This window comes from Perissodus microlepis, chromosome 18 (genome assembly GCF_051167445.1).
Source record: "Perissodus microlepis isolate ML-2025 ecotype Zambia chromosome 18, ASM5116744v1, whole genome shotgun sequence".
Taxonomy (NCBI): Eukaryota; Metazoa; Chordata; class Actinopteri; order Cichliformes; family Cichlidae; genus Perissodus; species Perissodus microlepis.
This window is the reverse complement of record NC_140478.1, coordinates 28947350-28973242: the sequence shown is the minus strand read 5'-3', so window position 1 is coordinate 28973242 and position 25893 is coordinate 28947350. Positions and strand designations below refer to the sequence as shown.

General features: G+C 39.8%; 2 protein-coding genes and 9 non-coding genes across 18 annotated transcripts in view; 2 read left to right on the top strand and 9 right to left on the bottom strand.

The window, feature by feature from the left end:
- Positions 1 to 5148, top strand: part of LOC146368107 (nuclear receptor coactivator 2-like) — a 54655-nt gene extending 49507 nt beyond the window's left edge. For all 4 annotated transcript variants that reach the window (XM_084911697.1, XM_084911695.1, XM_084911698.1 and 1 more), the window contains one exon: positions 362 to 5148. In XM_084911697.1, the coding sequence (XP_084767823.1) occupies positions 362 to 373 (12 nt within the window). In that variant the 3' untranslated portion in view covers positions 374 to 5148. The remainder of the gene's footprint in view (positions 1 to 361) is intronic.
- Positions 5149 to 7630: 2482 nt separating this feature from the next.
- The window catches only part of pfkpb (phosphofructokinase, platelet b), a 43765-nt gene continuing 25502 nt past the window's right edge, over positions 7631 to 25893 (top strand). For 2 of the 5 annotated variants that reach the window (XM_084913508.1, XM_084913511.1), the window contains exons 1-10: positions 7632 to 7868; positions 12991 to 13064; positions 14499 to 14576; positions 15032 to 15221; positions 15326 to 15491; positions 15638 to 15682; positions 16209 to 16317; positions 18425 to 18520; positions 19097 to 19189; positions 19296 to 19421. In XM_084913508.1, the coding sequence (XP_084769634.1) occupies positions 7760 to 7868; positions 12991 to 13064; positions 14499 to 14576; positions 15032 to 15221; positions 15326 to 15491; positions 15638 to 15682; positions 16209 to 16317; positions 18425 to 18520; positions 19097 to 19189; positions 19296 to 19421 (1086 nt within the window). In that variant the 5' untranslated portion in view covers positions 7632 to 7759. Of the gene's footprint in view, positions 7869 to 12990; positions 13065 to 14498; positions 14577 to 15031; positions 15222 to 15325; positions 15492 to 15637; positions 15683 to 16208; positions 16318 to 17397; positions 17494 to 18424; positions 18521 to 19096; positions 19190 to 19295; positions 19422 to 25893 lie in introns of all 5 variants that reach the window. The other 3 variants (XM_084913510.1, XM_084913509.1, XM_084913507.1) reach the window with 3 other exon arrangements.
- trnak-uuu (transfer RNA lysine (anticodon UUU)) lies at positions 20617 to 20708 on the bottom strand. The gene is given in 2 exon segments: positions 20617 to 20652; positions 20672 to 20708. It is a non-coding gene; the product is annotated as a tRNA-Lys (tRNA).
- On the bottom strand, positions 21134 to 21225 carry trnar-ucu (transfer RNA arginine (anticodon UCU)). Its single transcript is given in 2 exon segments — positions 21134 to 21169; positions 21189 to 21225. It is a non-coding gene; the product is annotated as a tRNA-Arg (tRNA).
- Positions 21651 to 21742, bottom strand: trnar-ucu (transfer RNA arginine (anticodon UCU)). The gene is given in 2 exon segments: positions 21651 to 21686; positions 21706 to 21742. It is a non-coding gene; the product is annotated as a tRNA-Arg (tRNA).
- On the bottom strand, positions 22461 to 22552 carry trnak-uuu (transfer RNA lysine (anticodon UUU)). The gene is given in 2 exon segments: positions 22461 to 22496; positions 22516 to 22552. It is a non-coding gene; the product is annotated as a tRNA-Lys (tRNA).
- On the bottom strand, positions 22978 to 23069 carry trnar-ucu (transfer RNA arginine (anticodon UCU)). The gene is given in 2 exon segments: positions 22978 to 23013; positions 23033 to 23069. It is a non-coding gene; the product is annotated as a tRNA-Arg (tRNA).
- On the bottom strand, positions 23495 to 23586 carry trnar-ucu (transfer RNA arginine (anticodon UCU)). Its single transcript is given in 2 exon segments — positions 23495 to 23530; positions 23550 to 23586. It is a non-coding gene; the product is annotated as a tRNA-Arg (tRNA).
- On the bottom strand, positions 23994 to 24085 carry trnak-uuu (transfer RNA lysine (anticodon UUU)). Its single transcript is given in 2 exon segments — positions 23994 to 24029; positions 24049 to 24085. It is a non-coding gene; the product is annotated as a tRNA-Lys (tRNA).
- On the bottom strand, positions 24511 to 24602 carry trnar-ucu (transfer RNA arginine (anticodon UCU)). Its single transcript is given in 2 exon segments — positions 24511 to 24546; positions 24566 to 24602. It is a non-coding gene; the product is annotated as a tRNA-Arg (tRNA).
- On the bottom strand, positions 25544 to 25635 carry trnar-ucu (transfer RNA arginine (anticodon UCU)). Its single transcript is given in 2 exon segments — positions 25544 to 25579; positions 25599 to 25635. It is a non-coding gene; the product is annotated as a tRNA-Arg (tRNA).

Below are 25893 nucleotides of genomic sequence, written 5' to 3'. Positions count from 1 at the left end.
AAGCCTTTAACGGCTGAAAATGAGATATAAGGTGTGGGTGAAAAATCAGTTTTTGTTTTGTTTTTGGTTACATGATTGGTTTTGATTCTGTGGAGTAAAAGTCTGTAATAACATAAAGACTTAAATTGAAATGCATTTGAAGTTCTTCCCCCAGAACAAGTAGAGATCTTAAAATGTTGAAAGCATTCAAATGATCAGATCGTCCTTGTTTATTAAACTGATACATCATTTGTTACCCTTTTATTGATCTTTTGTAATCAGCACTTGGAAACCACTTATGAGTGCAGAAAACTCAGTTCAGTTCTTTGTTATCAGAGTGACTGTAATTTAAATTACCTTGATGATTTTCTGTCTTCTACAGAATTTTTGCTGACCTCAGGCTGCAGTTGAGACGAGCAGTGAGGGAATCCATGCAAAAACACTGACACCCATTCAGCTCAGCTCACAGAGACGTATGAAGGACTTGATGAGAACACTGCCCCTCTGTCACACCAGGCAACTCAGAGGCTCTATAGCGTGAGGACAACCGAGACATGTGCAAACTTCAGGACTACATTCACAGTGGGTTTAGTCATTGCTTAACATTTTATGCAAGCAAAAGTCTGACATTACAGGGAAACTGCCATCTGAACCATCCTGACAGCAAATGCCCAACGTGAGGATAATCCTGAAAAGCTATTTGTGGTTTTTAGGTTTTCAATGTAACTTATTCTTTGATTGATATCAGCTAATCAACATGTGGTATGTATCTGTAAGCTGTAGTCAAATCAAACACTGTATTCACAGTAATCAAACACTCAAGAGGACTTTTAAAACAGAATTTTTCTAAAAAATAGTTAATAAAAGTACTGAAAGGTGTTCTGTGTAGCATTTTTAAAAAAGTTTTCAAGCTTTGTTTTTCTTATAGTTTAAAAAGAAGTTTGGATAAGGAGGTTATATCTAGAAATGAGAAAATGTGGGTGTGTGTGCGTTTTTGGGGGGATGTAAATTTACAAGGAGGGAAAGAAAAGCACATACAGCTGTAAACAGGCGTAAAGGTTGTATTTCTACAACCTTTACATCTTAAAATTGATTTCAATACCTATGATATTCAGTTTTCCTGAGATATCCCTGGATTTCCTCTACAATTAAAACGGATGTTGTGAGGGTTTCAACAGTAATAGTATGTAATCAGACACTGGTAGCACATTCAGGGTCATTAGGAGATATTATTTGAATTGCCATCAAGAAACGAGGTAAACTTCTCCACCTCTAGCATTTTTCAGCATGCTTTGTTGAGCTGGAGTTGGATAGAGCAAGCAACAAACTTATTCCTTGCACATTTTGACACTTTAGTTTAAAAAATGCAAATTCATGCTGTAATTTTCACTTTTTATTATACTTCCTTAAATTGGGGGCAAGTACTAAACATGTCCAAAAAGAGAAGAAGCTTGTCTATAATGAAAATGCTACATAGAGCACCATTTAAAAAATAGGTAATTTGCAACTTGCTGAATTAAAATTTGTGTGGAGGTTATTGGTCCCAAGTTGCCCAAGTTCACATAGTCACACACACAGTGTTTGCTGTTTGAATGTCCTCTGGTCAGATCAGTGTATTACCAGAGTTTTTTCTGAGTCTCTGAGGTAACTATGATGGATTAAGTTTCTTGTGTGTGCGTGTGTGAAACTAAAACATAAGTGGCAGGATGATGAGTATAAATGAAGCCTCTGGATTATATCTTTTATGGTTCGGTTTTGGAGCCTAAGTGAAAATGACAATGAGAAGGTTTATGAAAGATATTTTATGATTATTTATAGTTTTAAAGAAGATTTAGAGATTCTTTCTACGACGAAAAACAAAAGAAAACAATCAAGAATATCAAGAATAAAAAAATTCTCTCAAATGGTACATGTTGGTGTCGATTTAAAATTAATATATTTCAACTGCTGTAGTTACAGGGGACCTGTCTCCCCATTTAATGACTTTTTGAATGAAAGTGAATGTGTATAGATAGTGTACATAGATTTTTAATATCCTTTTTTGCCCCAAGTGGTATTGTAAAGCAGCAGCTCGGAGTTTAGTTCAACAAAAAATGAGAGCAGAAATATTTTGTTGGTTAAATGAGCATCAGTAGATGAAGCTAAAGAAGCACTTAAAGTGAAAGTTTATTCACTTTTCTGCCCTGTTTGCAGGCTAGCCCTTTAGCTTTCCCAGCTACAAAATCACAAGCTATTGCTAGAATCCTGAAGCTATTTTGACAAACTAGCTAACCTATTTAGCTTTCCACTTAAGTAGCAATAATAATCATTTCTTTTTCTATCTTTAAGATCTTAGTTTTCAGTAATTTTGTTTTCCTGGACTAACAAGGGTTTTGGTACAAAAAAAACAATTGGCCACTATTAGCGTTATAACATCTTAAATTAGAATGGTATCACGTGGCTAAATGTTAGCGTTAGCATTGAAAATAACGCTATTGTTATTTTGAGCACATTACTTTTTTCAGACCATTCTTGTCAGAAATACTTTTCCCCACTGAGATTTAACCAGTGAGCTTATTTCTGCCTCTAATGCAGCTTTGCCTCTAAATGAAAAGAAAAATGTGTAAAAGTAAAAAAAGAAAATATCTCAACGCTACTGCAGCTCATTCTGAAATTACCCTTCAAGGTCGCGACCTTGTAGCCTGCCAGAATGTGTCTTGCACTGCAGGTGTGTAGCTGAATCTTGGGTTGTGCTGAAGGGCAAATTTAACTGTTTGTTGTGTTGGGTTTCTGTGGTTAAAGTTGTCATCTTTAAGTCTCCATACTGTATGTATTGGTAAACAATGCAAACATTTTTTGCGCCAAGGATAAATCCTTACGTAAATGAAGAACTAGAGCTAAATTACTTTGTCCATTTCACAAAGTTATAATGTTTTCAATCTAAATTTTTATAGACTGGAATTTTACTTTCCATTCTGATTCAATCACTTCGCAAGGTACTGTTCATTTAGGTGCTGTTTCGTGCGTGTGAGCTTGTAATTGTGAACAAAACTGACTGTAACTGGCAACATGTGTTTCTAGACTTCTTGGTCTGTTTTATATGATCTGATACACGACAATATGATTGAGGGGATGCGAAAATACACACTGTAACACTGAAATGAATTTCACTGTAGCGCTTCTCACTTTGTTTCCACATCATAACTTTTTAGCCCCAAAAATGTTGATGAACTGATGATGAACTGTAAGCCATGAGTATCCGAATGTCACACATTGAGGGATGAATGACCACCTACAGTAACTGCTAATGTTTGATTTCCTCGTGTGACGTGAGCCTGCACAGGTTGTCACTCAGAACAAAATGGTTATTTATGGTTGCACTGTACTGGTATTTAACCTGACTAACATTGTTTTTGCTTTTAATGGGTATTAAGTGTTTTTTACATTTTTAGCACGCCCAGTTAAGCACATTGAGCTACTGTGGCCCAAGAATTACTGAAGTAATTCTAATGCAGGGCCATGTTTCTATTCAAGAAAGGCATCATTTCTGCCTTTCATAGCTGACAAAGTTCAATATTTGCCAATATTAAAAAAACAAAACAAAAACCTACTTGTGGAACTGGATATTATTTCGAATGATTTGTCGGAAGTGTTAAGTTTCCATATGAATATCTGTTCACACCGAGCTTACTTTTTAGCAACTTTATCTTTAACTTCCCCCCCAAAAAGAAAAATCTCTCATTGTTTTGAAATTGTTTCAGCACAAACAGTAGTGTGGTAACGACTTAGTCTGAAATTGGGCAAATTTTAACTTCTGCTTTATAAGATCTGACACTTTTCAGTTCTCTGTGCTTGAGAAATAATTGGGGTGGAGGCTCAGTGTGAAGAGTTCCCATCTTGGGGGTTTTACATAGCACCACCTGTGTTTCAGCTTTACGCACAAAATGTACAATTTTACAAAATGCATGTTTGTCAGCCTGCAGATCGGGGTTTGTGTCAGGACTTGTTTTCACCTGCTGTTTGTTTTGTATTTAAAATTTGGCTTTCATTCATTGGTTTAGACATAGCCACTAAAGACTGCTCGATAGGATTTAGCCACTAAAAACTATTTAGTTATGTTTGCTTATTTTTTCAGTTAGCTTTAGAAAAAAGATTGTGGTTTCTGTTAAAACGCACCCTTCACATGTTGGAAGTGACTGGTCAGTGGCCCTGATGACATAAAGCCATGCATCAGACACCAAAGGACACCTTACCTGTAAATAAGAGACACCAGCATAATTTAAACCCTGGGAATCAGAACAGGAATCGATAACCTCTGTAATAGAACAGTCATATACCAGATGACATACGTCAGACATATGAATTTCCCTTTTGGATAAACTTATTCTTATATATGAGGGTAATATATGAAATCTAAGATCCTTTTTTTTTACCATTTAACTAAATTGAGTTTTTTTTTTTTGTTCATTTAAGATATTTTAATATTTGATGTGATTTTACCTTCTTTGTAATTATGGCCATTATATTTTTTTCTTTCTTTTTATTTTGATTCAAAAGGTTGAGACAAGATCAACTGGTCTGTTATGGATGTATTTTGTGATTCTACCAGAAGGTGGCGCCAAAGTCACGTGTTTTAAATGTAGTTACGCGACCGTGATCATGCAAGAAACGTCTTACTTCTTGTGGGTTTTAAGTTTTGGGGATGTTTAAAAGAACCAATGGAATAGTAATCTCTGTCACTGGTAAAATAACCCCTGAGTAAAGCTTCTGGGTCAACCCTAACACATTTTTCCTCCCCTTTCTTCTCTAATGTTAGTAAATCGAGTCATTTCCCCTCTAAGACTCATTTAAGGAAGTTACTTGCTCTGATTTTCTTGGGTTCCTTCTTTCCACTTATGAAAAGTGTCTGACATCTTGATAACCACGCAGTGGTAAATTAGAGCAAAACAGAAGGAGAATGCATGTGTGGAAGAATATTTTTCTCATCGCTATTTGAAGTACCCTCTCTACTGTGATTAAACATCTCAGCTGTGACACAGTCCAGTGCATACAGTACATTAATTATTTTCTTATGTAGAAGTCCGGACGTTCACACATTTTTATGCAAGCTGTCGACTCTAATGTTGCTTTTGCCAATGCTGCTTGTTAATTTATGATTCATGCCACTGTAAATAAATTATTTTTACTGAACTGAGCTGTCTTTGTTTTAATTTCATCCATAAAGGAGGAAGTAAATGTGAATCCCTTGGATAAAAAGTGACTTGTGCGGTCCCAGGGAATCCCAGTCTTTATATACGTTATATTTAACCTTAATACCACAACAAAACATTAATAAATGTAAGTTATGTGGGATAAATGTGCTTTAAAATGTGGGTGGTGCGTAGCCTCCGCATGATTGATGGATACCCCAAGTGCCTTGAAATAGTGCTGACTTATGATCCCTTTCCATGGCCCAAAGACCTTTCTCCTCACCTGTTAATATCCTGGGAAAATTCCCCTTCCCCCGAGCCCCGCACACCCCACTAATCAATGATCAGACACTGTTAAAATTCCACTGACATTTACTTTTAAAGTGTCAGTTTTTAGTTTCAGTTTGCAGTTTGTTTATTCTCGTATATCTGACAATAGTTTGGCCGTGCAACTGTGTGACACATCCGGGAATCATGTTGCGTCCAGAGTGGTTCCCTATTTAAGTTCGGACAAGTGAGGAACAGCAAAAATGTCACAACGGCACACAGACCCTGCCTTCGTGAGGCTCTTTTGTTTTCCACACAGGGAAACTTGGAACTGGTCCAGAGACCGGTGCACTCTGTGTGGCCCTTCAAATCTAATCAGGCAGCAGCAGGCACTGCCTTCTGTTCACCAGTATAGATATGAAAACTGCTCCAGCATACCTTCAGATAAATGTTTTTGTCATGAATCTAATATTATGAAATGTGGCTGGCAACAAGTGTGAGAAGTCACGTGGGGCTTGAGTAGATAAAGCCTATAGCATACAGAGGATTACTCAAGGTCATGGGATTCGTGAAAGGTCACCAATTCTATCTGCAGTGTTTTTATGATTGGATTAGAAATATTTTTGTTATTTCCAAATGTCTGAAATTGAAAATGATGATGTAGGAAATGATCCTTAAAAAACACGGCTCCTATAGGATGACATGAGAATATTAAGCAACGACTGAGGATTTGTATCTGTTTATTCTCTGGTGCTTAGATATTTTCTCTTCTAATAATCTAATCTGCTGGTGTTACCTTATGTAAGATGTCCACGCTTTTGTAATACTCCACGTTTTTAGTGTTTGGATTACAAAGGAATTTATGAATTATTGCTCAAAGTCTATTATTTCCTTGAATGAAGGCGCATATTCCTGGCTATAATTGGTTGGAATTTTCCATGGGACGTGATCTGGGTTCCTATTGGTGGACCAAGCTGTCAGTCAGACAGACTGGCTTTGACTTTGGTTTCTAAGAGCGGCTCGCGAGCGCCAAAGAAGGAAAGAAAAACGCGAAGATGCATCACTCTGCTGTTTCTCCCAGACAGTAAAGTGGAAATGAGCTTTTAAAAGCAGAATTTAAGTTGAATAATTTATGTTGGGTTGTTACAGCGTCCCAGTTAATGCCACAAAAATATAGCATTTAGCATTTAGTTTTTATTTTTATTTTTAAAAAAGGGGTTACTTGTTGTCTAAGGAGCTTGGAAAGAAAAGCGTCTGGACTTCTTTAAGTTGCTTGAGAATCCTGGAAATAAGTTTGGAGAAATGAGGAACACTGGGTTACTTGTTATTTATTTAAAGGTTGTAATATTAAGACAAGTCAGTCAATGAAATAATAATGTTTGGTTGGGTGTGGCCTGATGCTACAACAAACAAACACACTGGAATGGAAAAAACATTCCCTGGTCTGATGTATCAGGATCTCTGCTTTTGCTTGGTACAGTACAATTTGACTTTCACAAAATGAAAGCATGGATTATTTCTGCCTTGTATTCTTGTATTAATGGTGGTGTTGTAATGATATGTTGGGGGGGGGGGGGGGGCACACTTTTGGCCCCTTAGTATCAACTGAGCATTGTGTAAATGACACAACCTACCAGAGTATTGTTGGTGATCATGTCCAACTCACAGTGTACCCATGACCAGATTCAATAGAGCGCCTTTGGGATGTGTTGGAACAGAGATAAGCATTGTTTGGGTGTCTACAAATCAGCAGCAACTGTGTGATGCTATCGTGTCAATTTGAACCAAATGATTGTGTCCAGCATCTTTTTTTGCATTTTCTATGCAGAATTAGGAGAATCATAAAGACAGACTCACTGGCCACTCTTTTAGGTACAAGCTGTGTACGTTATATAAACTGCAGATCAGCGAAAGGCACAAAACCTTCAAATTTCTGTAACAAAGCAATAATTTGTCATGATGATTTAGATGTAGAAAAACTTAACTTCCTGCGCATTTTCACTGTGACTCACCACACATGAAGGCTGGATGGATTTCAGTGAAAGGGCTGAGCAATTAATGGCTTCAGGGCAGTTTCGCTCTTTGAAAGGCCAAATGGCCTCGTTTTGACCCCAGAACCTGACACTTGACCCCACTGCGCTACCGAAACCGCCATGCAGTGACTCATCTCACTAAATGTAGGACCTCTGCAGAGGGGGTGTGTATGATGAGAAAGAGGGCGGTAACCACTGCAGTCCTCCAGTAGTTCTCCTGTCACGGTTATTGACAGTATTACTGGTCGCTGCTTGTAGAAGAGTAAATCTAACATTTTTATTTAACAGGTGACAGGGGCCAAGGAGACAGAGATGGCTGGCGCATCGGCACCAAAGCGACAGGACACCCGGAAATTCTTTGAGAATCTATCCGGCGCTGGTAAATCCATTGCAGTGCTGACCAGCGGCGGAGATGCCCAAGGTAACTTAGTGAGGTTCCATTATCGGACGGCGCTCCTGCCCTATTGAAAATAGATAATTTCGCGTAAAAGTGCTGCCGAGAAAGCACCAGGAGAAAATAAACTCCTCTCTTAAAATATGCTATCAGACGTGTTTACTGAGGCTGACGTGGTCTATCGCACATATATACATTTTCTCAAAGTGGCACGCACTGCCAGAGTTAGGCTACTTTAAGTATAAGCGGTTCTTCCCCTAGTGTGGTTGTAGGGTTAATTTTACTCCCTACCTCTTTGGAGATTTGGAGAAATATGTTAGCTAGAGGCCTGTTCGACAATGGATGTATCCCCTCCAAGCTTGTCAAAAAGCGTGGTGGTCAATCAAGGTGCATAATTACATGAAAAAATAAATAATGCATTTTATTTGCCTTGTATATATTTATTTTTTCTTGATACCCATTATTTACAAGGTATTAAGCAAATCACAGTGACTATTACGCAACAGCTGCCCTGAAACCCTTGTGTTACACATTTTTCCATGGATGCTGCAGTAGACTATTTATAACCGCTTGAGGAGGTATGAAGTAGTAGTAGTAATCACGACCTGCTGGAAAAAGATATGCTCGCATTGCAGCAGGGATGAGGGGGGCAGTTTGGAAAGCTGCAACGAAATCAACAAGTGTTCGCGGTAATTAAATAATTGAATCCTCTTACGTGGGGAGTCGCTCTCCTTATCATGCATTCTGCACCACTGCAGAATCTATATGGGCTGTGTTCCTGTATTGATTGCCTGTGTGTCTTGCGTCCCTGTGCGCGTCCAATGGGATGCGTATGATTTAAACAACAACCCAAAGCTGACAGTGCTATACATTGTGGTGTGCACTCAGTTAGGTTTCGCCACTGCTTTTGGTGGAAAAGCATAAAGTCCACAGCTCGTGATGGAAATTATTATTATTATTATTTTTATTATTAAAATCCCTATAATTTATCGGTTCAGGCAAAAGTTGACAACGCCATTAAATGTCATCTTATTTCTTTATATTAACTATGATTTTTGCAACTTCCCCTCATTTTAAAAAAGGGTCATGTTTCAGCAGAAATACACGTATTGCATCACTGAAGATGAGTCGTGAGGAGAACCACCGTGAAGAAACCAGACTAAATTACTCGTCTTCCGGCGTAACCTTTCACAGTAAAGGGTTTCCCCTCCCCTTTCCGCTGCAGGGCCTTAATTTTGAAAGAGACCTGCAGTGACTTCCTTTGTCCTTGAGTCACTGTAGTCATCCGGAAGTCACGAAGGGTTGAGTCGCCTACGTGAGGGCGAGCTGGTGTGCTGTGATGTGCAATGTGCAAAAGAAACGTAAATAAGTTACTGTGTGTGGATGTCATTTTATCCGTAAAATTAGGTTCTATGACGACAGCCTAATATAAGTGGAACATTTTTTTTTAAAGGTGAAACAGTGATTTTGGTATTTTTATGTGTCTAATAGCGTCACCATTCATTCATGTGATGTTCCAGAAACAGCACTAGAGTGTATTTATTGGACTTCTATATATCGATATTGGAGTGTAGTATCGGCTCTATGCGTGCAGTGCAGCAGCAGAGCCATTGTTGCCTCTGAGCCAGGCTGTTACATAACACATGGTGCCTATAGGCTCCTCTATGAGTGGATGAATATTTCGTTTCTCAGTTGTCTCTGCAGCAGAAGGCAGCACATGAGAACCTGTGTATAATGTAATAGAGCCAGCCTCTGTAGGAACAATGTGTAGGAGCGCATACTCCTGGCAGCAGCTGAGATTTAATTATAACTACACTTGGACATTGTTCCCGGGGTGTGAAAATGATGCGCACACAGTCCCACTCACCAGTGTCAAAAGATAGCAGGACTAGCTTTTGAATGCCTTTCCTGGAGAATCTCTCTGCAGTGGAAGCCTTTAACAGCCTCGAGTGTCTTTAAGGAGGTTTTTTCCCCGCTTGCCATTGTCACCAAGAATAATTAGGTTTGTTGTGATATAATAATCACATGTGGACAAAGTTTCTGATGTCTATGAGCACTGGTTCCATTCCACATTTCTTCTGAACGTGTATATTTTTACTACCCAGACATTAAAAATTAAAAAATACAAAACAAATACAAAACCAAAGAAATGAACTGTAACTGCATGGTACTGTTATAATGTAAGACAGTGTAATGCTAAAGTTTTAAGAATCATTAAAGAGGATCTTTATGCTTTTCCTTATTTCCTTATTTATTTCAGTCGGTAGTTTTGTGAAATATTACAGGCTATTTTTCAGACTTTCATTTAGCAAACTTTACAGTTTTCTGAACCCAAAGGAACATCGGTGCTTCGTGTGCAATGACAAATTTTTGCCAAGGGAGATTTTCCGACCGCTGCGGAGAATACATGCCCAGACTGAGCTGGAGGCGTTTAGTCATTGCAGCAGTCTGGGAGGAAATACTAACAGCATTTCATGATTTGTGATTTAATCCAAGAGCTCGGCTGGGACATGACACACACACACACTCACACACACATACATGAGATGATAAATGAGATGTACTCACGGTCGCTGATCGCTCTTATCTGTCTGTGAAATCCTTATTATTTTTTTCTTTCTAATTTTGTAAAACTCAATTATAGTATCACACAATTCAGCTCAGTTTCACACATTTGCCAGGTCCCCTCTGACCAATCAGCACTTTGCAGGTCTCTTAGCAACACTAGCTCGTGCTGTCAGCACTCGTTAGCAAACACTGAACAGGCTGAAACCACATCCAGGCCTCCATACTGTGTTTCTTTTTTGTGTTGGGTGACTCCCCCACCCAACCCCCACCCCTTAGTGCATTTGTCTTAGATGTCACCTGCCTTATAATGCCGTTGCTACTTCCTCTAGGTCAGCAGAGGAAGTTTTGGTAATGGGCAAGTTTATTAATTCTTTTACCTAAACGAGGTAGTTAATGATCATAAATAAGAGAAGTAGGGAAAACAAAAACAAAGATTAAAAAAGAGATATTTTTAGTCTCTTATCAGAAAATTGCAGGCAGCTATTGATTTATTGAATCATCCACTGACAGAAAAGTGAGTTTATGAATATTTGGATCATAAGAAACCTTGAAAACCCCTCATTAATACAAACAGTCCTTGTCTGAATTCCTGCATATGATAGTTTTGAGATACAGTATTTTTATACATTATTAATACGTTTATTTTTATTAGTTTGCTTTGTTTACCAAATTATATTTGTACATTCATCAAACACAAAATGATGTGACTTGAGAGCTTGATATTAGCCACTGACACTGACACTGTCATCTTATTTGCTAATAGCCTGATATCAGTCAACAAGGCTGATGTCAGCCTGTTTATCAGTGCTTCTCTATCTAAAGCTGATTGCCCATGCAGCGGCTGCCACTTAAACCATTATTTCTGTCTGTTGCAATCATTGCAAGGTAAACAGAAAACTTTGTTTATAGTTATCTACAAAAAATGTATGATTGCACACATTTGACTGATTGCAATGCCTTTCCAGAAGAGTTCATGTTCAACTTTTTTTCCCCAGCTAAGCCTTTGTTGTTTAGCTCTGGCCCTTTGCCATGGCCCCGTTGGCTCTGCCAAGCTTAGTGAATTGAGCTCTTGTAGTAATGCCAAAATTGTGACATAGTCATCCAAGGAGTAGACCCATCCCATACACATTCTGCAGACAAGGGCCAGTAAAAGGGATGGGTTGTTTACTCCATGTGGTGTGGGAAGAAATTTGGCGAGGTGGTTAAGTTGGCAGAACGTGCTAGCTTGTGCTTGCTGGGCTAAATTCTGGGATGCATGCAATACCTCACCAAACTGGGCTCACTGAGATCTAACATGCTCGTCATTCCAATGCTTTTCCATAACTGGCTAATTAATTCTTTATCCCTATTTTGAATTTTTAAAGTGACCTTTTCTTTTTTACCAGTCATCTATATTCTCAGTGCTCTTTATTAATTGCTATGCACTGACCCTATTAGATTGATTGATTAGCTGATGGAAAGAAGAAATAATCAATAGCAATTACGATAATGATTCAGCCACTTCACGTGTTAATGGCATAAAAAGCCAAGAGTCAGCTGATTCAGCGTCTTGTTGATTGGATGTCTTTTTCAGAATAACTTAAAACTGTTTATTATTAAGATAAGATAAGATAAGATAAGATAAGATAATTGTAAATTACCCATTTCTGAGACAAATAAAGTCTATCTTAGCTTGTCTTACCTTTAATTTGGTAAATAATCAGTTCACTGATAAGTCAAAATTCAAAGATGAAACAGTGGAAGATGTATTTGCTATTTTCAGCCCAGGCTGATATGTAGAGCTTGTTTCTTTTTTTCAGGTTCTCTTATTACACCTAGCGTTAGGATCATTAAAGTTTTATTACAGCTCTTATTCTGTATGCAGGTTGCGACACAGAATCAAAGTAACATCAATACCACCTTCAGTACCTTCTCTCAGCGTTTTTACACACCAGATATTTCTCGTCATCGTGCTTTTATGGGAGTCTTCGGTGATGTAAAACTGCACCTTCACTGTGATACCAGACTTAGCTCAAGGTTTATGTTTTGTTCTGTCTCTAATTTCACTAAGTGCTCTTTCAGACACTTTTATGTTTTGGCACAAAATCCTCAGAGGGATTCTCACTTGCAGTCTCCTCTCCTGGTCTCCCTTTTTTTCGATCGCGTTTACCGCTCCTGCTATCTGCTGGTCTGTCTAGCTTTCTGCCACGCCCTGTTTGTGCTGCTGCTTATACAATCACATTTATGGAAACATCGTTTATTTAGTTCACTGACAGATCTAATTTCTTAAATGTCAAAAGCACCTTAGAATAAGACCGACGTTAACTACTTTCTACCTCCAGTTTCTGTGTCTCCCCCATCCTCTGAAAAGGTCAAAGTGTTGCTAGTCGCTGCGCTGCAGTTTTAATAAACATGGCGGTTCTTCATTAGCTGACACCAAAAATATCTTTAAGACCACTTTGTCAGCATGAAAAAGAACCTGGGTAGGCTCGCAGTTTAACGCAGACGGACATGGTTCATTTCCCAACCTGTCAAACGTGATATGTGAGAAACACTGTTTGTTTATGTATCAACCCCAAACTCTTTTTTTCTCTATTTCCAGGTATGAATGCAGCTGTCCGGGCTGTCGTGCGGATGGGCATCTATGTGGGAGCAAAGGTCTACTTCATCCATGAGGTGAGGCATGACTCAGGCTTTAGACATAGCCCCAGGAGAGTCTGCAGTGTCTGTCACACCACACGGTTAACTAAATTAGAACTGACCAGTCTTTTTTATCGAGCTGTGATTGTCTGTGATACAGTCAGCAGGACTCAAGACTGCATGTTGCTCTGCTTTTGTAACTGAATTTGACCTTAAGGAGTCATTCAGGTGGCTGCAAAGTCTCAAAACTTAACATGTGAATTTCATTGTTTTATTTTTCTATTGGGGTTAAATGCATCGTATCCACAGGGTTGCATAGATGTAATCTTTGGTGTAAATTCACCACATTGTGTCAAATCAGGGATATGAAGAGAAACGCAAACATGCCACAGACAAGTCATTGTGCTGTTACTGCCTGTTGTTGCAAAACAAATTATATTTTGTTCACCCAAATTCACCCAAGTGTAGCTGCAAAAATCTTTGTACACATAAAAATCAAAAACTGCACAGTGTTGGCTGCCCGCCACTTCATTTTCGTCTCCTTAAGCTGTTCTGTGAAAGCTGTTCTGTTCCAACAGATTTAAGTATTTTTCTCCTCACTTCATGCTGTTTAGGTGCTATTTTGAAAAGTTTACCTTCAATCACCCACACTGACTACAGTCATTGTTTATGGCTCTGGTCGTTAAGCCTTTGTTTTTCAGTCATTAAGATCTCCCGATTAATCCCTTTACAGGTAGTGACCTTGTTTTTGTCCTTTTGGCCTCCACACTTGTCACACTAAAATGAAAGTGGTGCCCTTGGAGTGTCTGTGTGTGAACATTTGATTGAAGTGGAGTGTATTGACACTGGCATTCATGTGAATATTACTTTGACAAGTGCCGCCTACTGTTTGGGCTCTATCACAGATCACACCTACTGTAACAGTATTTGAACTTAAACGTGCTGCCGATGGAAATAATGATTTGATAGTGATAGTAACTGTAGTAACTCCTTCTTTCCTGAGTCTCTGAAAGTCATTGATATTAAATGTCTGAGGATGTACAGTATGTGCATTTTTAACTGGACATGATGCCATGAACGACGGGGGCAGACAGACGTGATCTGGTCTCAGTGTAGATATAATTGGATTACAAAGGGCAGGCTTCATCCTTCACTTGCCACACTGTCATGTCCCCATCAGCTTCAAATAACCACTGGGCTGTGAGTAATAACAGCTGAGTGCCACAGTGCTTTTATTTTGGTTTGGGACCATCGCCTCGCAGTTTTAATCCCTGAACACAACACAGCAGTTCCCTAAAAAAGCTCAACCTGACCCACAGGGTTGTCTTCAAGTTCCTATTGAGTTTTGGTTCAATTTAAAAATATCGAGCACTGTTCTTCATTTGTCAGTTAAAAAATAAAACTTTTTTCAGTTTTTGCCAAGTTATCAACAATCCGGTGAATGTCTGTCACACTGATTGCTCTTCTCAGGGTTACCAGGGGATGGTGGACGGTGGAGACAACATCAAAGAGGCGAAGTGGGAAAGCGTCTCCAGCATGCTGCAAGTGGTGAGCAAATCAGTGTTCAGCTCACACACACCGCACATTTCTTCTTAATGGGCTGTAAACAGTGAAACAAACTCAGTCTGCTTCAAGAAAATTACTGTGTGTTGTAAATACTGTAGACATTTTAGCATCATTAAAAGTGTTTGGTAAGAAAACCTCTGTAGTACTTATGCTGGTACAAACAGTGACGTATGTGTTGTCATAGTGGACATGAGTGACTTTTACTCAAAGGGACACAGGCGACAATGCTTTTAGCTTGCAGCTCGATGATACTGAAGTTCAAGGAGACCTTTTCACTGATGAGTGAACAGTGGGGATAAAAGATCTAGTAGGTCTGGAAAAAATACAGTCTAAGATGACACACTGTCCTAAAAAGAAGCCAAAAGAATCTTTAAAAAATTAAAAAATGAAGAAAATCATGACAGGTTTTCTTTTATTGTAATGTTTGTTTACTTTAGGGTGGAACTGTCATCGGGAGTGCCCGCTGCAAAGATTTCCGTACCCATGAGGGCCGCCTGAAAGCTGCACACAACCTTGTGCAGCGTGACATCACCAACCTGTGTGTGATTGGTGGAGACGGAAGCTTGACTGGGGCCAACCTGTTCAGGGAGGAATGGAGCAGCCTGTTGGAGGAGCTCCTGCAGCAAGGTAACTCCTCACAACGGGAGGTTTTGTTTTTAACTTTAACTCCAGGCTGCCCTGCTTTTACAAGTGTAAAGGGAAACTTTCTCCCTCCTTGTTTTTTTGTTTAGGTTTGATCGATGAGGAAGCGACCCAGAGAAACTCCGAGCTCCACATCGTCGGTATGGTTGGCTCCATCGACAACGACTTCTGCGGCACTGACATGACCATTGGCACCGACTCAGCCCTGCATCGGATCATTGAGGTGGTGGACGCCATCATGACCACTGCCCAGAGGTGAACAATTTCTTTTTTATATGCTTCAGTGTAGGGTAAAGGTTGGAGTTCCCCCTCTACTGAACAAATTTAGATCAACCCACTGAGTTTCAGCATAAATGCTCTTTTTTTGTTTGTTTTTGACATTATTTCTGTTTTTTTTATAGCCACCAGAGGACGTTTGTCCTGGAGGTCATGGGGAGACACTGTGGGTAGGCATCTTTTATTCCACACACACATATACATAATATTGCGTGACATCCACTTAGTCTTAGTGGCCACAAAATCATATGCTTAACCCTTTTCAAGTATGTAATCAAATTCTTTAGAAAGCATATTTAAGACTTTGAAAATGTCGAATGATAAATGTGGAATGTTCAAATACCGACAAGTGAGTCAGACTCCAGCTAAAATGTCAAAGCAGTATTTTATGCAGATACATTGTATGACACTGCACAGGTGCGATACCATGGTCCAGAAAATTTAGCATTGACAGCAGGCGAAAAATTCACTCTGGTGGGAATTGAACCCACAACCTTTGAATTGCATTGCATGTGGTTGACTAGAAGTCCAATGCGCTGTCCATTACACCACAGAGCCTGCTGATTGAAATTCTAATAAGGATAGTGAGTGGAGTGCATTCTGGCTTTAGTGAGATTTCTGTGTAGCAAGAGACTAAAAGAACTGTCTTTAGTGAGAGCTGAAATGTATGATTTTATAAATTGTGTATGTGTGCAGATATCTGGCCCTGGTCAGCGCCCTGGCATGTGGAGCAGACTGGGTTTTTATCCCAGAAATGCCTCCTGAAGATGGATGGGAAGACAACATGTGTCAGAAACTGTCTGAGGTGACAAACACACACATACACACACACACACACACACACTGTTTCCACTGTAGTAGCTTATGTTTTAATTAGAGTGGATAGTTTTCTGTCTTTGGCTAGGGACATATAACAGAAGTAATTTAGCTAAGCAAGTTTCTAATAAAGATTTACATGACAGAAAATATGTTAGAATAATTAAGCAAAAATCTTTATTTTCTTGAAAATACAGTGTAAAAAGTGAGAACAGTAATCCCTGTCACAATAAAGAAACTTATAAATGACATATTGGAAGGTTACAGCTGTCAGAACTTAGTATAATGTGTAGAAGTGCTTGCTTTGATGTACATCAGGACATCTGCACCCACAGAATTTTGCCAGTTTCTCACAATGCTCTGAGCGGACCATACTCCAGTTTCGTCCACTCTTTGCCACAGAATTGTGACTTGTGTGTGGAAGCAGACATCTTTAAACTTCCCCAGATATCCACAGTAAAGCAGGAGTCCCTCAAATTCGACGTACACTATAAAATCGAACTCACATTTGAACTGTTTAACTATTAGTTGTGCCACAAGGGCTTCTATTTTTACACGTTTCAGCTTGACTCACATGCTGCCTTTTCATGGATTTAATTTTAAGCGTCTAAAGTAGAAAGTTGAATGTTTCCTGTGAGATTTTTTGTATAATGGGAATCTTTATAGTTTTCCCCTGTAATAAAGTGACTCTGGTGGCACTTGAACCCACAAGCTTTGAATTGCATCTGAAGGAAATCACTAGAAGTCTAATGCGCTATCTATTGCGCTATCCATTGCGCCACAAAGCCATACATTAACAATAGTAGCGCAGGAAACTGGGTTTCGTAATGGCAGTTGGTTAAGAAAGTTATATGGTAGAAAAGTTTGACAGAAGAACCTCACTCTTGTGGCTGTCAACCCCACGAGCTTTCGATTACATCTTGACTCTTTGCCAGTCCAATGTGGCCACCACATAAACACAAGACTATTCTAATGTTTATCACAGACCATTTGAAGACCTGAAGAACATTGTTTTGTTTTTTTATTTTCCAGTCAGTGTCATATGGTTAGTATTCTTGTTATTGTCCAGATTCGATCTCGAGGTTCCAGGTTGAACATTATCATAGTTGCTGAAGGCGCAACTGACCGACAAGGACAACACATTACCTCTGATTTTGTAAAGGATGTGAGTAGAGCTGTGTTTCAGACTGACACAGAGGGGAACCAGAAGCTGGACCAGCTGGTGGATATAAACATGAAAATGAAAAGCTACTGCAGAGCAACCTTACTGTTTTGAATCCAAACATTTGCCACATGCCACACACATAGGAAAGGTTTTCATTGTGATATTATAGACATTCATGTTTCGGTGTCATGGTTTCTTTAGCTCAGTAGACACTGATATGGAATGACTCAAAACTCAAGAAGTTTATTGTCATTTCGTATTGTGTTACCCAGCCTGAAACGAAATACTGTTTCTCACCAGCCTCTGCAGTGCAAAAAGCAATACAGTTTAAAAAGAATAAATACAGTTTAAAATGATCTGATGTCTTTAAAAGTTTTTAAATAAAAGGGAAATATGGTGTTATAAAGTGTACCCTGTAGTGCAGCTGATTGACTGTTGATGGCACTAAATGTATATTTCAGCCAAATTACAGCAAAGGAGAAATAAAAAAGAGAAAGACTAGCAAACAAAAAGAAATTCCTAAATTTAAAGTTTTCAACAAATTCAAAATTGTCTTTTAGAAATGTTTTATGAGAAAGGACCAAACATGTGAACACTGCATGTAAACTGAGCTGTAAATAAAACAAGGTTTTGCAGTCAACTTTAAACTAACCATGCTGGCTAACAGCAATAGTATAAGTAAATTATTGATGTATCTCTACAGCACACTGCTTTTCACGACCAGTTAACTTCACATATGAAGCTTCTCCCAAATTGTGGCAAACGTCTGCTGATGAAGGGCAACCTGTTAAACATGGTGCTCTTTGGAAACGCAAAGGTCTCTCAGTAATTAGAGCTCAGACTTATCCTACGTTACTGGTTCCAGCTTTTGGCAATGCAAAACATTTTCTGTCATGTTTTAAACTGCCTTTGCTTGTTTATATCCCTCTAGAATCGTGCTGATAAGAAAAGGCTGAACATTATTATTGTAGCCGAGGGTGCCATAGATCGCCACAACAAATCAATAACCCCCGATTATATCAAGGATGTAAGTACGGTCACGAAGCCTGGCCGATACACGGAGCCACAAATTCTCCCTCAGAAGCACGGGCCACTGTCTTTCGTGGTTTGGATGTTGGTTTCCTTCACCATGGGAGCACACCATTTCGTGTCCTGTATGCTGTTGTATTTCGTTCTTTTTTACACATTTCATTTGGCATGTTCATATATCCATTTATGAACCATTTATGGATGAGCTGTACGGTTCTCTTTGCACCCTTTATTTTACTTTATGCCTGTTCACTTTGCATGTGTATTACATGACAGGAGATGTTTTGCATGATTTCTCCTTCTTATTTTTTTCTTTTGGCACGTCTTTTCTTGTTATTGTATGTTCCTTCGAATGTTCTTGTTTATTTTTAAGATGCTATATAATCCTGCTTTATATAATATTACATTGACACTACATATTTAGTAGAAATATGATTACATTCTTCAGAAATTTGGAATTTTTTAAAGTGAAACCCTAAATGTTTTTTATAGATATATTGTATTTAACTGGAATGGCATATATTTTTAAGCCCTTTATCCCAACTAATAATTCATGTTTACTATTCAAAACCAGCTGGTAGTGCGCCGCCTGGGTTTCGACACCAGGGTTACTATCTTGGGCCATGTGCAGAGAGGTGGAACACCCTCAGCGTTTGACAGAATCCTGGTAAATAGCAATCAATAAATAAGACTCATATCATGGATTGGTGAAAGTCAAAAAAAAAAAGTTCTGTGCTCATTACTTCCCTCTGAACGAACTTTAATCTTTGCAGGCAAGCCGCATGGGTGTGGAGGCAGTGCTAGCATTACTGGAGGCATCTGCAAACACCCCGGCTTGCGTCGTGTCTCTGGTTGGCAACCAGGCTGTTCGACTGCCACTTATGGAGTGTGTTCAGATGGTAAGTATGTTTGTTTTAGAGACAGATATGAGATTGTTAGGTTTTATAATAAAGGTCAAAGGTCCATCATCAGAATCAGAATCTTTCCGCTAGAGGAAACTGTTTTGTTGAAGAGATGTGGCTAGAATTTAGAAAGAGATGAATTTTGGAAAACAAAAATACAACAAAAGCCTCAAGTTATATTGGTCTTTTCACTTGTCCTAATCTTCTTTCGTAGCAGGAGTCACACAGAATTATGTGTAAAGGCGACTCTGGTGGAACTTGAATTTTTGAATTGCATCTGAAGGGAACCACTAGAAGTACAATACACAAAGCCCAATGAATGACTAAATTCATGCTGGAAAAAAACTGAGATTTTGGTGTAGCAGAAACCTTGAACAAGGTTTTCCCCTTGTTCAAGGTTCTGTGCTGTGGATTCTGTGCTTAGTAAAGTTGAGGCTTTCATTGCGCCACAGAGCCTACAAAGCCATGTCTTGATGACCCAGAATGTGGCGCAGAATTCACGTAGATGATGTGAACTTCCCCAGAAACCCCATTCTGAGTACCTACTGTGCAGATGCGCATTTGTGTGCAACCTGGACCTTCTCTGCTTTGCAAAGAATTCAAGGGAAATAAAACCCCTCTTGAGTTAGTGATTCTGGTGGAACGCAAACCTAGAAAATTTCATCAACAGCCAAACTCAACTGTATTTAAATGACAACCATATGCTACTACAAGTAGTGTGGATTCTGTGCTTAGTAAACTTGAGGCTTTCATTGCGCCACAGAGCCTACAAAGCCATGTCTTGATGACCCAGAATGTGGCGCAGAATTCACGTAGATGATGTGAACTTCCCCAGAAACCCCATTCTGAGTACCTCCTTTACAGATGTGCATTTGTGTGCAACCTGGACCTTCTCTGCTTTGCAAAGAATTCAAGGGAAATAAAACCCCTCTTGAGTTAGTGATTGTGGTGGAACGCAAACCTAGAAAATTTCATCAACAGCCAAACTCAACTGTATTTAAATGACAGCCATATGCTACTACAAGTAATGTGGATTCTGTGCTTAGTAAACTTGAGGCTTTCATTTCCTGGCGGTAGTAACACATTTTCAGTTGACCAAGGCACTTTGTTTGGATGACTACAATCGAGCTGGTCAAAAACTAAGATTTTTGTGTAGCAGGAAGCTTCAATAAAGTTCTCCCCTTTAAATTAGCGACTCTGGTGGGACTCGAACCCACAACCTTTGAATTGCATCTGATAGGATCCACTAAAAGTCCAACGCGCTATCCATTGCGCCACAGAGCCTATGAAGTCCTTTCTTGATGACTCAGAATGTGGCATAGAATTCACGTAGGTGATGTGAACGTACCCAGAAACCCCATTCTGAGTACCTACTGTGCAGATGCGCATTTGTGTGCAACCTGGACCTTCTCTGCTTTGCAAAGAATTCAAGGGAAATAAAACCCCTCTTGAGTTAGTGATTGTGGTGGAACGCAAACCTAGAAAATTTCATCAACAGCCAAACTCAACTGTATTTAAATGACAGCCATATGCTACTACAAGTAATGTGGATTCTGTGCTTAGTAAACTTGAGGCTTTCATTTCCTGGCGGTAGTAACACATTTTCCGTTGACCAAGGCACTTTGTTTGGATGACTACAATCGAGCTGGTCAAAAACTAAGATTTTTGTGTAGCAGGAAGCTTCAATAAAGTTCTCCCCTTTAAATTAGCGACTCTGGTGGGACTCGAACCCACAACCTTTGAATTGCATCTGAAAGGATCCACTAGAAGTCCAACGCGCTATCCATTGCGCCACAGAGCCTACAAAGTCCTGCCTTGGTGACTCAGAATGTGGCGTAGAATTCACGTAGGTGATGTGAACGTACCCAGAAACCCCATTCTGAGTACCTACTGTGCAGATGCGCATTTGTGTGCAACCTGGACCTTCTCTGCTTTGCAAAGAATTCAAGGGAAATAAAACCCCTCTTGAGTTAGTGATTCTGGTGGAACGCAAACCTAGAAAATTTCATCAACAGCCAAACTCAACTGTATTTAAATGACAGCCATATGCTACTACAAGTAATGTGGATTCTGTGCTTAGTAAACTTGAGGCTTTCATTTCCTGGTGGTAGTAACACATTTTCAGTTGAGCAAGGCACTTTGTTTGGATGACTACAATCGAGCTGGTCAAAAACTAAGATCTTTGGGTAGCAGGAAGTTTCAATAAAGTTCTCCCCGTTAAATTAGCGACTCTGGTGGGACTTGAACCCACAACCTTTGAATTGCCTCTGATGAGATCCACTAGAAGACCAATGCGCTATCCATTGCACCACAGAGCCTACAAAGCTACAAAGCAAAGAATTCACGTAGGTGATGTGAACGTCCCCAGAAACCCCATTCTGAGTACCTACTGTGCAGATGCGCATTTGTGTGCAACCTGGACCTTCTCTGCTTTGCAAAGAATTCAAGGGAAATAAAACCCCTCTTGAGTTAGTGATTCTGGTGGAACGCAAACCTAGAAAATTTCATCAACAGCCAAACTCAACTGTATTTAAATGACAACCATATGCTACTACAAGTAGTGTGGATTCTGTGCTTAGTAAACTTGAGGCTTTCATTGCGCCACAGAGCCTACAAAGCCATGTCTTGATGACCCAGAATGTGGCGCAGAATTCACGTAGATGATGTGAACTTCCCCAGAAACCCCATTCTGAGTACCTCCTTTACAGATGTGCATTTGTGTGCAACCTGGACCTTCTCTGCTTTGCAAAGAATTCAAGGGAAATAAAACCCCTCTTGAGTTAGTGATTGTGGTGGAACGCAAACCTAGAAAATTTCATCAACAGCCAAACTCAACTGTATTTAAATGACAGCCATATGCTACTACAAGTAATGTGGATTCTGTGCTTAGTAAACTTGAGGCTTTCATTTCCTGGCGGTAGTAACACATTTTCAGTTGACCAAGGCACTTTGTTTGGATGACTACAATCGAGCTGGTCAAAAACTAAGATTTTTGTGTAGCAGGAAGCTTCAATAAAGTTCTCCCCTTTAAATTAGCGACTCTGGTGGGACTCGAACCCACAACCTTTGAATTGCATCTGATAGGATCCACTAAAAGTCCAACGCGCTATCCATTGCGCCACAGAGCCTATGAAGTCCTTTCTTGATGACTCAGAATGTGGCATAGAATTCACGTAGGTGATGTGAACGTACCCAGAAACCCCATTCTGAGTACCTACTGTGCAGATGCGCATTTGTGTGCAACCTGGACCTTCTCTGCTTTGCAAAGAATTCAAGGGAAATAAAACCCCTCTTGAGTTAGTGATTGTGGTGGAACGCAAACCTAGAAAATTTCATCAACAGCCAAACTCAACTGTATTTAAATGACAGCCATATGCTACTACAAGTAATGTGGATTCTGTGCTTAGTAAACTTGAGGCTTTCATTTCCTGGCGGTAGTAACACATTTTCCGTTGACCAAGGCACTTTGTTTGGATGACTACAATCGAGCTGGTCAAAAACTAAGATTTTTGTGTAGCAGGAAGCTTCAATAAAGTTCTCCCCTTTAAATTAGCGACTCTGGTGGGACTCGAACCCACAACCTTTGAATTGCATCTGAAAGGATCCACTAGAAGTCCAACGCGCTATCCATTGCGCCACAGAGCCTACAAAGTCCTGCCTTGGTGACTCAGAATGTGGCGTAGAATTCACGTAGGTGATGTGAACGTACCCAGAAACCCCATTCTGAGTACCTACTGTGCAGATGCGCATTTGTGTGCAACCTGGACCTTCTCTGCTTTGCAAAGAATTCAAGGGAAATAAAACCCCTCTTGAGTTAGTGATTCTGGTGGAACGCAAACCTAGAAAATTTCATCAACAGCCAAACTCAACTGTATTTAAATGACAGCCATATGCTACTACAAGTAATGTGGATTCTGTGCTTAGTAAACTTGAGGCTTTCATTTCCTGGTGGTAGTAACACATTTTCAGTTGAGCAAGGCACTTTGTTTGGATGACTACAATCGAGCTGGTCAAAAACTAAGATCTTTGGGTAGCAGGAAGTTTCAATAAAGTTCTCCCCGTTAAATTAGCGACTCTGGTGGGACTTGAACCCACAACCTTTGAATTGCCTCTGATGAGATCCACTAGAAGTCCAATGCGCTATCCATTGCACCACAGAGCCTACAAAGCTACAAAGCAAAGAATTCACGTAGGTGATGTGAATGTACCTAGAATCCCCAATCTGAGTACCTACTGTGCAGATGCGCATTTGTGTGCAACCTGGACCTTCTCTGCTTTGCAAAGAATTCAAGGGAAATAAAACCCCTCTTGAGTTAGTGATTCTGGTGGAACGCAAACCTAGAAAATTTCATCAACAGCCAAACTCAACTGTATTTAAATGACAGCCATATGCTACTACAAGTAATGTGGATTCTGTGCTTAGTAAACTTGAGGCTTTCATTTCCTGGCGGTAGTAACACATTTTCAGTTGACCAAGGCACTTTGTTTGGATGACTACAATCGAGCTGGTCAAAAACTAAGATTTTTGTGTAGCAGGAAGCTTCAATAAAGTTCTCCCCTTTAAATTAGCGACTCTGGTGGGACTCGAACCCACAACCTTTGAATTGCATCTGATAGGATCCACTAAAAGTCCAACGCGCTATCCATTGCGCCACAGAGCCTATGAAGTCCTTTCTTGATGACTCAGAATGTGGCGTAGAATTCACGTAGGTGATGTGAACGTACCCAGAAACCCCATTCTGAGTACCTACTGTGCAGATGCGCATTTGTGTGCAACCTGGATCTTCTCTGCTTTGCAAAGAATTCAAGGGAAATAAAACCCCTCTTGAGTTAGTGATTGTGGTGGAACGCAAACCTAGAAAATTTCATCAACAGCCAAACTCAACTGTATTTAAATGAAAGCCATATGCTACTACAAGTAATGTGGATTCTGTGCTTAGTAAACTTGAGGCTTTCATTTCCTGGTGGTAGTAACACATTTTCAGTTGAGCAAGGCACTTTGTTTGGATGACTACAATCGAGCTGGTCAAAAACTAAGATTTTTGGGTAGCAGGAAGCTTCAATAAAGTTCTCCCCTTTAAATTAGCGACTCTGGTGGGACTCGAACCCACAACCTTTGAATTGCATCTGATAGGATCCACTAGAAGTCCAACGCGCTATCCATTGCGCCACAGAGCCTATGAAGTGCTGTTTGATGACTCAGAATGTGGCATAGAATTCACGTAGGTGATGTGAACGTCCCCAGAAACCCCATTCTGAGTACCTCCTTTACAGATGCGCATTTGTGTGCAACCTGGACCTTCTCTGCTTTGCAAAGAATTCAAGGGAAATAAAAACCCTCTTGAGTTAGTGATTCTGGTGGAATGCAAACCTAGAAATTTTCGTCAACAGCCAAACTCAACTGTATTTAAATGACAGCCATATGCTACTACAAGTAATGTGGATTCTGTGCTTAGTAAACTTGAGGCTTTCATTTCCTGGTGGTAGTAACACATTTTCAGTTGACCAAGGCACTTTGTTTGGATGACTACAATCGAGCTGGTCAAAAACTAAGATTTTTGTGTAAGTGGAAGCTTCAATAAAGTTCTCCCCTTTAAATTGGCGACTCTGTTGGGACTTGAAGCCACAACCTTTGAATTGCATCTGAAAGGATGCACTAGAAGTCCAACGCCCTATCCATTGCGCCACAGAGCCTACGAAGTCCTGTCTTGATGACTCAGAATGTGGCGTAGAATTCACGTAGGTGATGTGAACGTCCCCAGAAACCCCATTATGAGTACCTACTGTGCAGATGCGCATTTGTGTGCAACCTGGACCTTCTCTGCTTTGCAAAGAATTCAAGGGAAATAAAACCCCTCTTGAGTTAGTGATTCTGGTGGAACGCAAACCTAGAAAATTTCATCAACAGCCAAACTCAACTGTATTTAAATGACAGCCATATGCTACTACAAGTAATGTGGATTCTGTGCTTAGTAAACTTGAGGCTTTCATTTCCTGGCGGTAGTAACACATTTTCAGTTGAGCAAGGCACTTTGTTTGGATGACTACAATCGAGCTGGTCAAAAACTAAGATTTTTGTGTAGCAGGAAGCTTCAATAAAGTTCTCCCCTTTAAATTAGCGACTCTGGTGGGACTCGAACCCACAACTTTTGAATTGCATCTGAAAGAAGCCACTAGAAGTCCAACGCGCTATCCATTGCGCCACAGAGCCTACGAAGTCCTTTCTTGATGACTCAGAATGTGGCGTAGAATTCACGTAGGTGATGTGAACGTACCCAGAAACCCCATTCTGAGTACCTACTGTGCAGATGCGCATTTGTGTGCAACCTGGACCTTCTCTGCTTTGCAAAGAATTCAAGGGAAATAAAACCCCTCTTGAGTTAGTGATTCTGGTGGAACGCAAACCTAGAAAATTTCATCAACAGCCAAACTCAACTGTATTTAAATGACAGCCATATGCTACTACAAG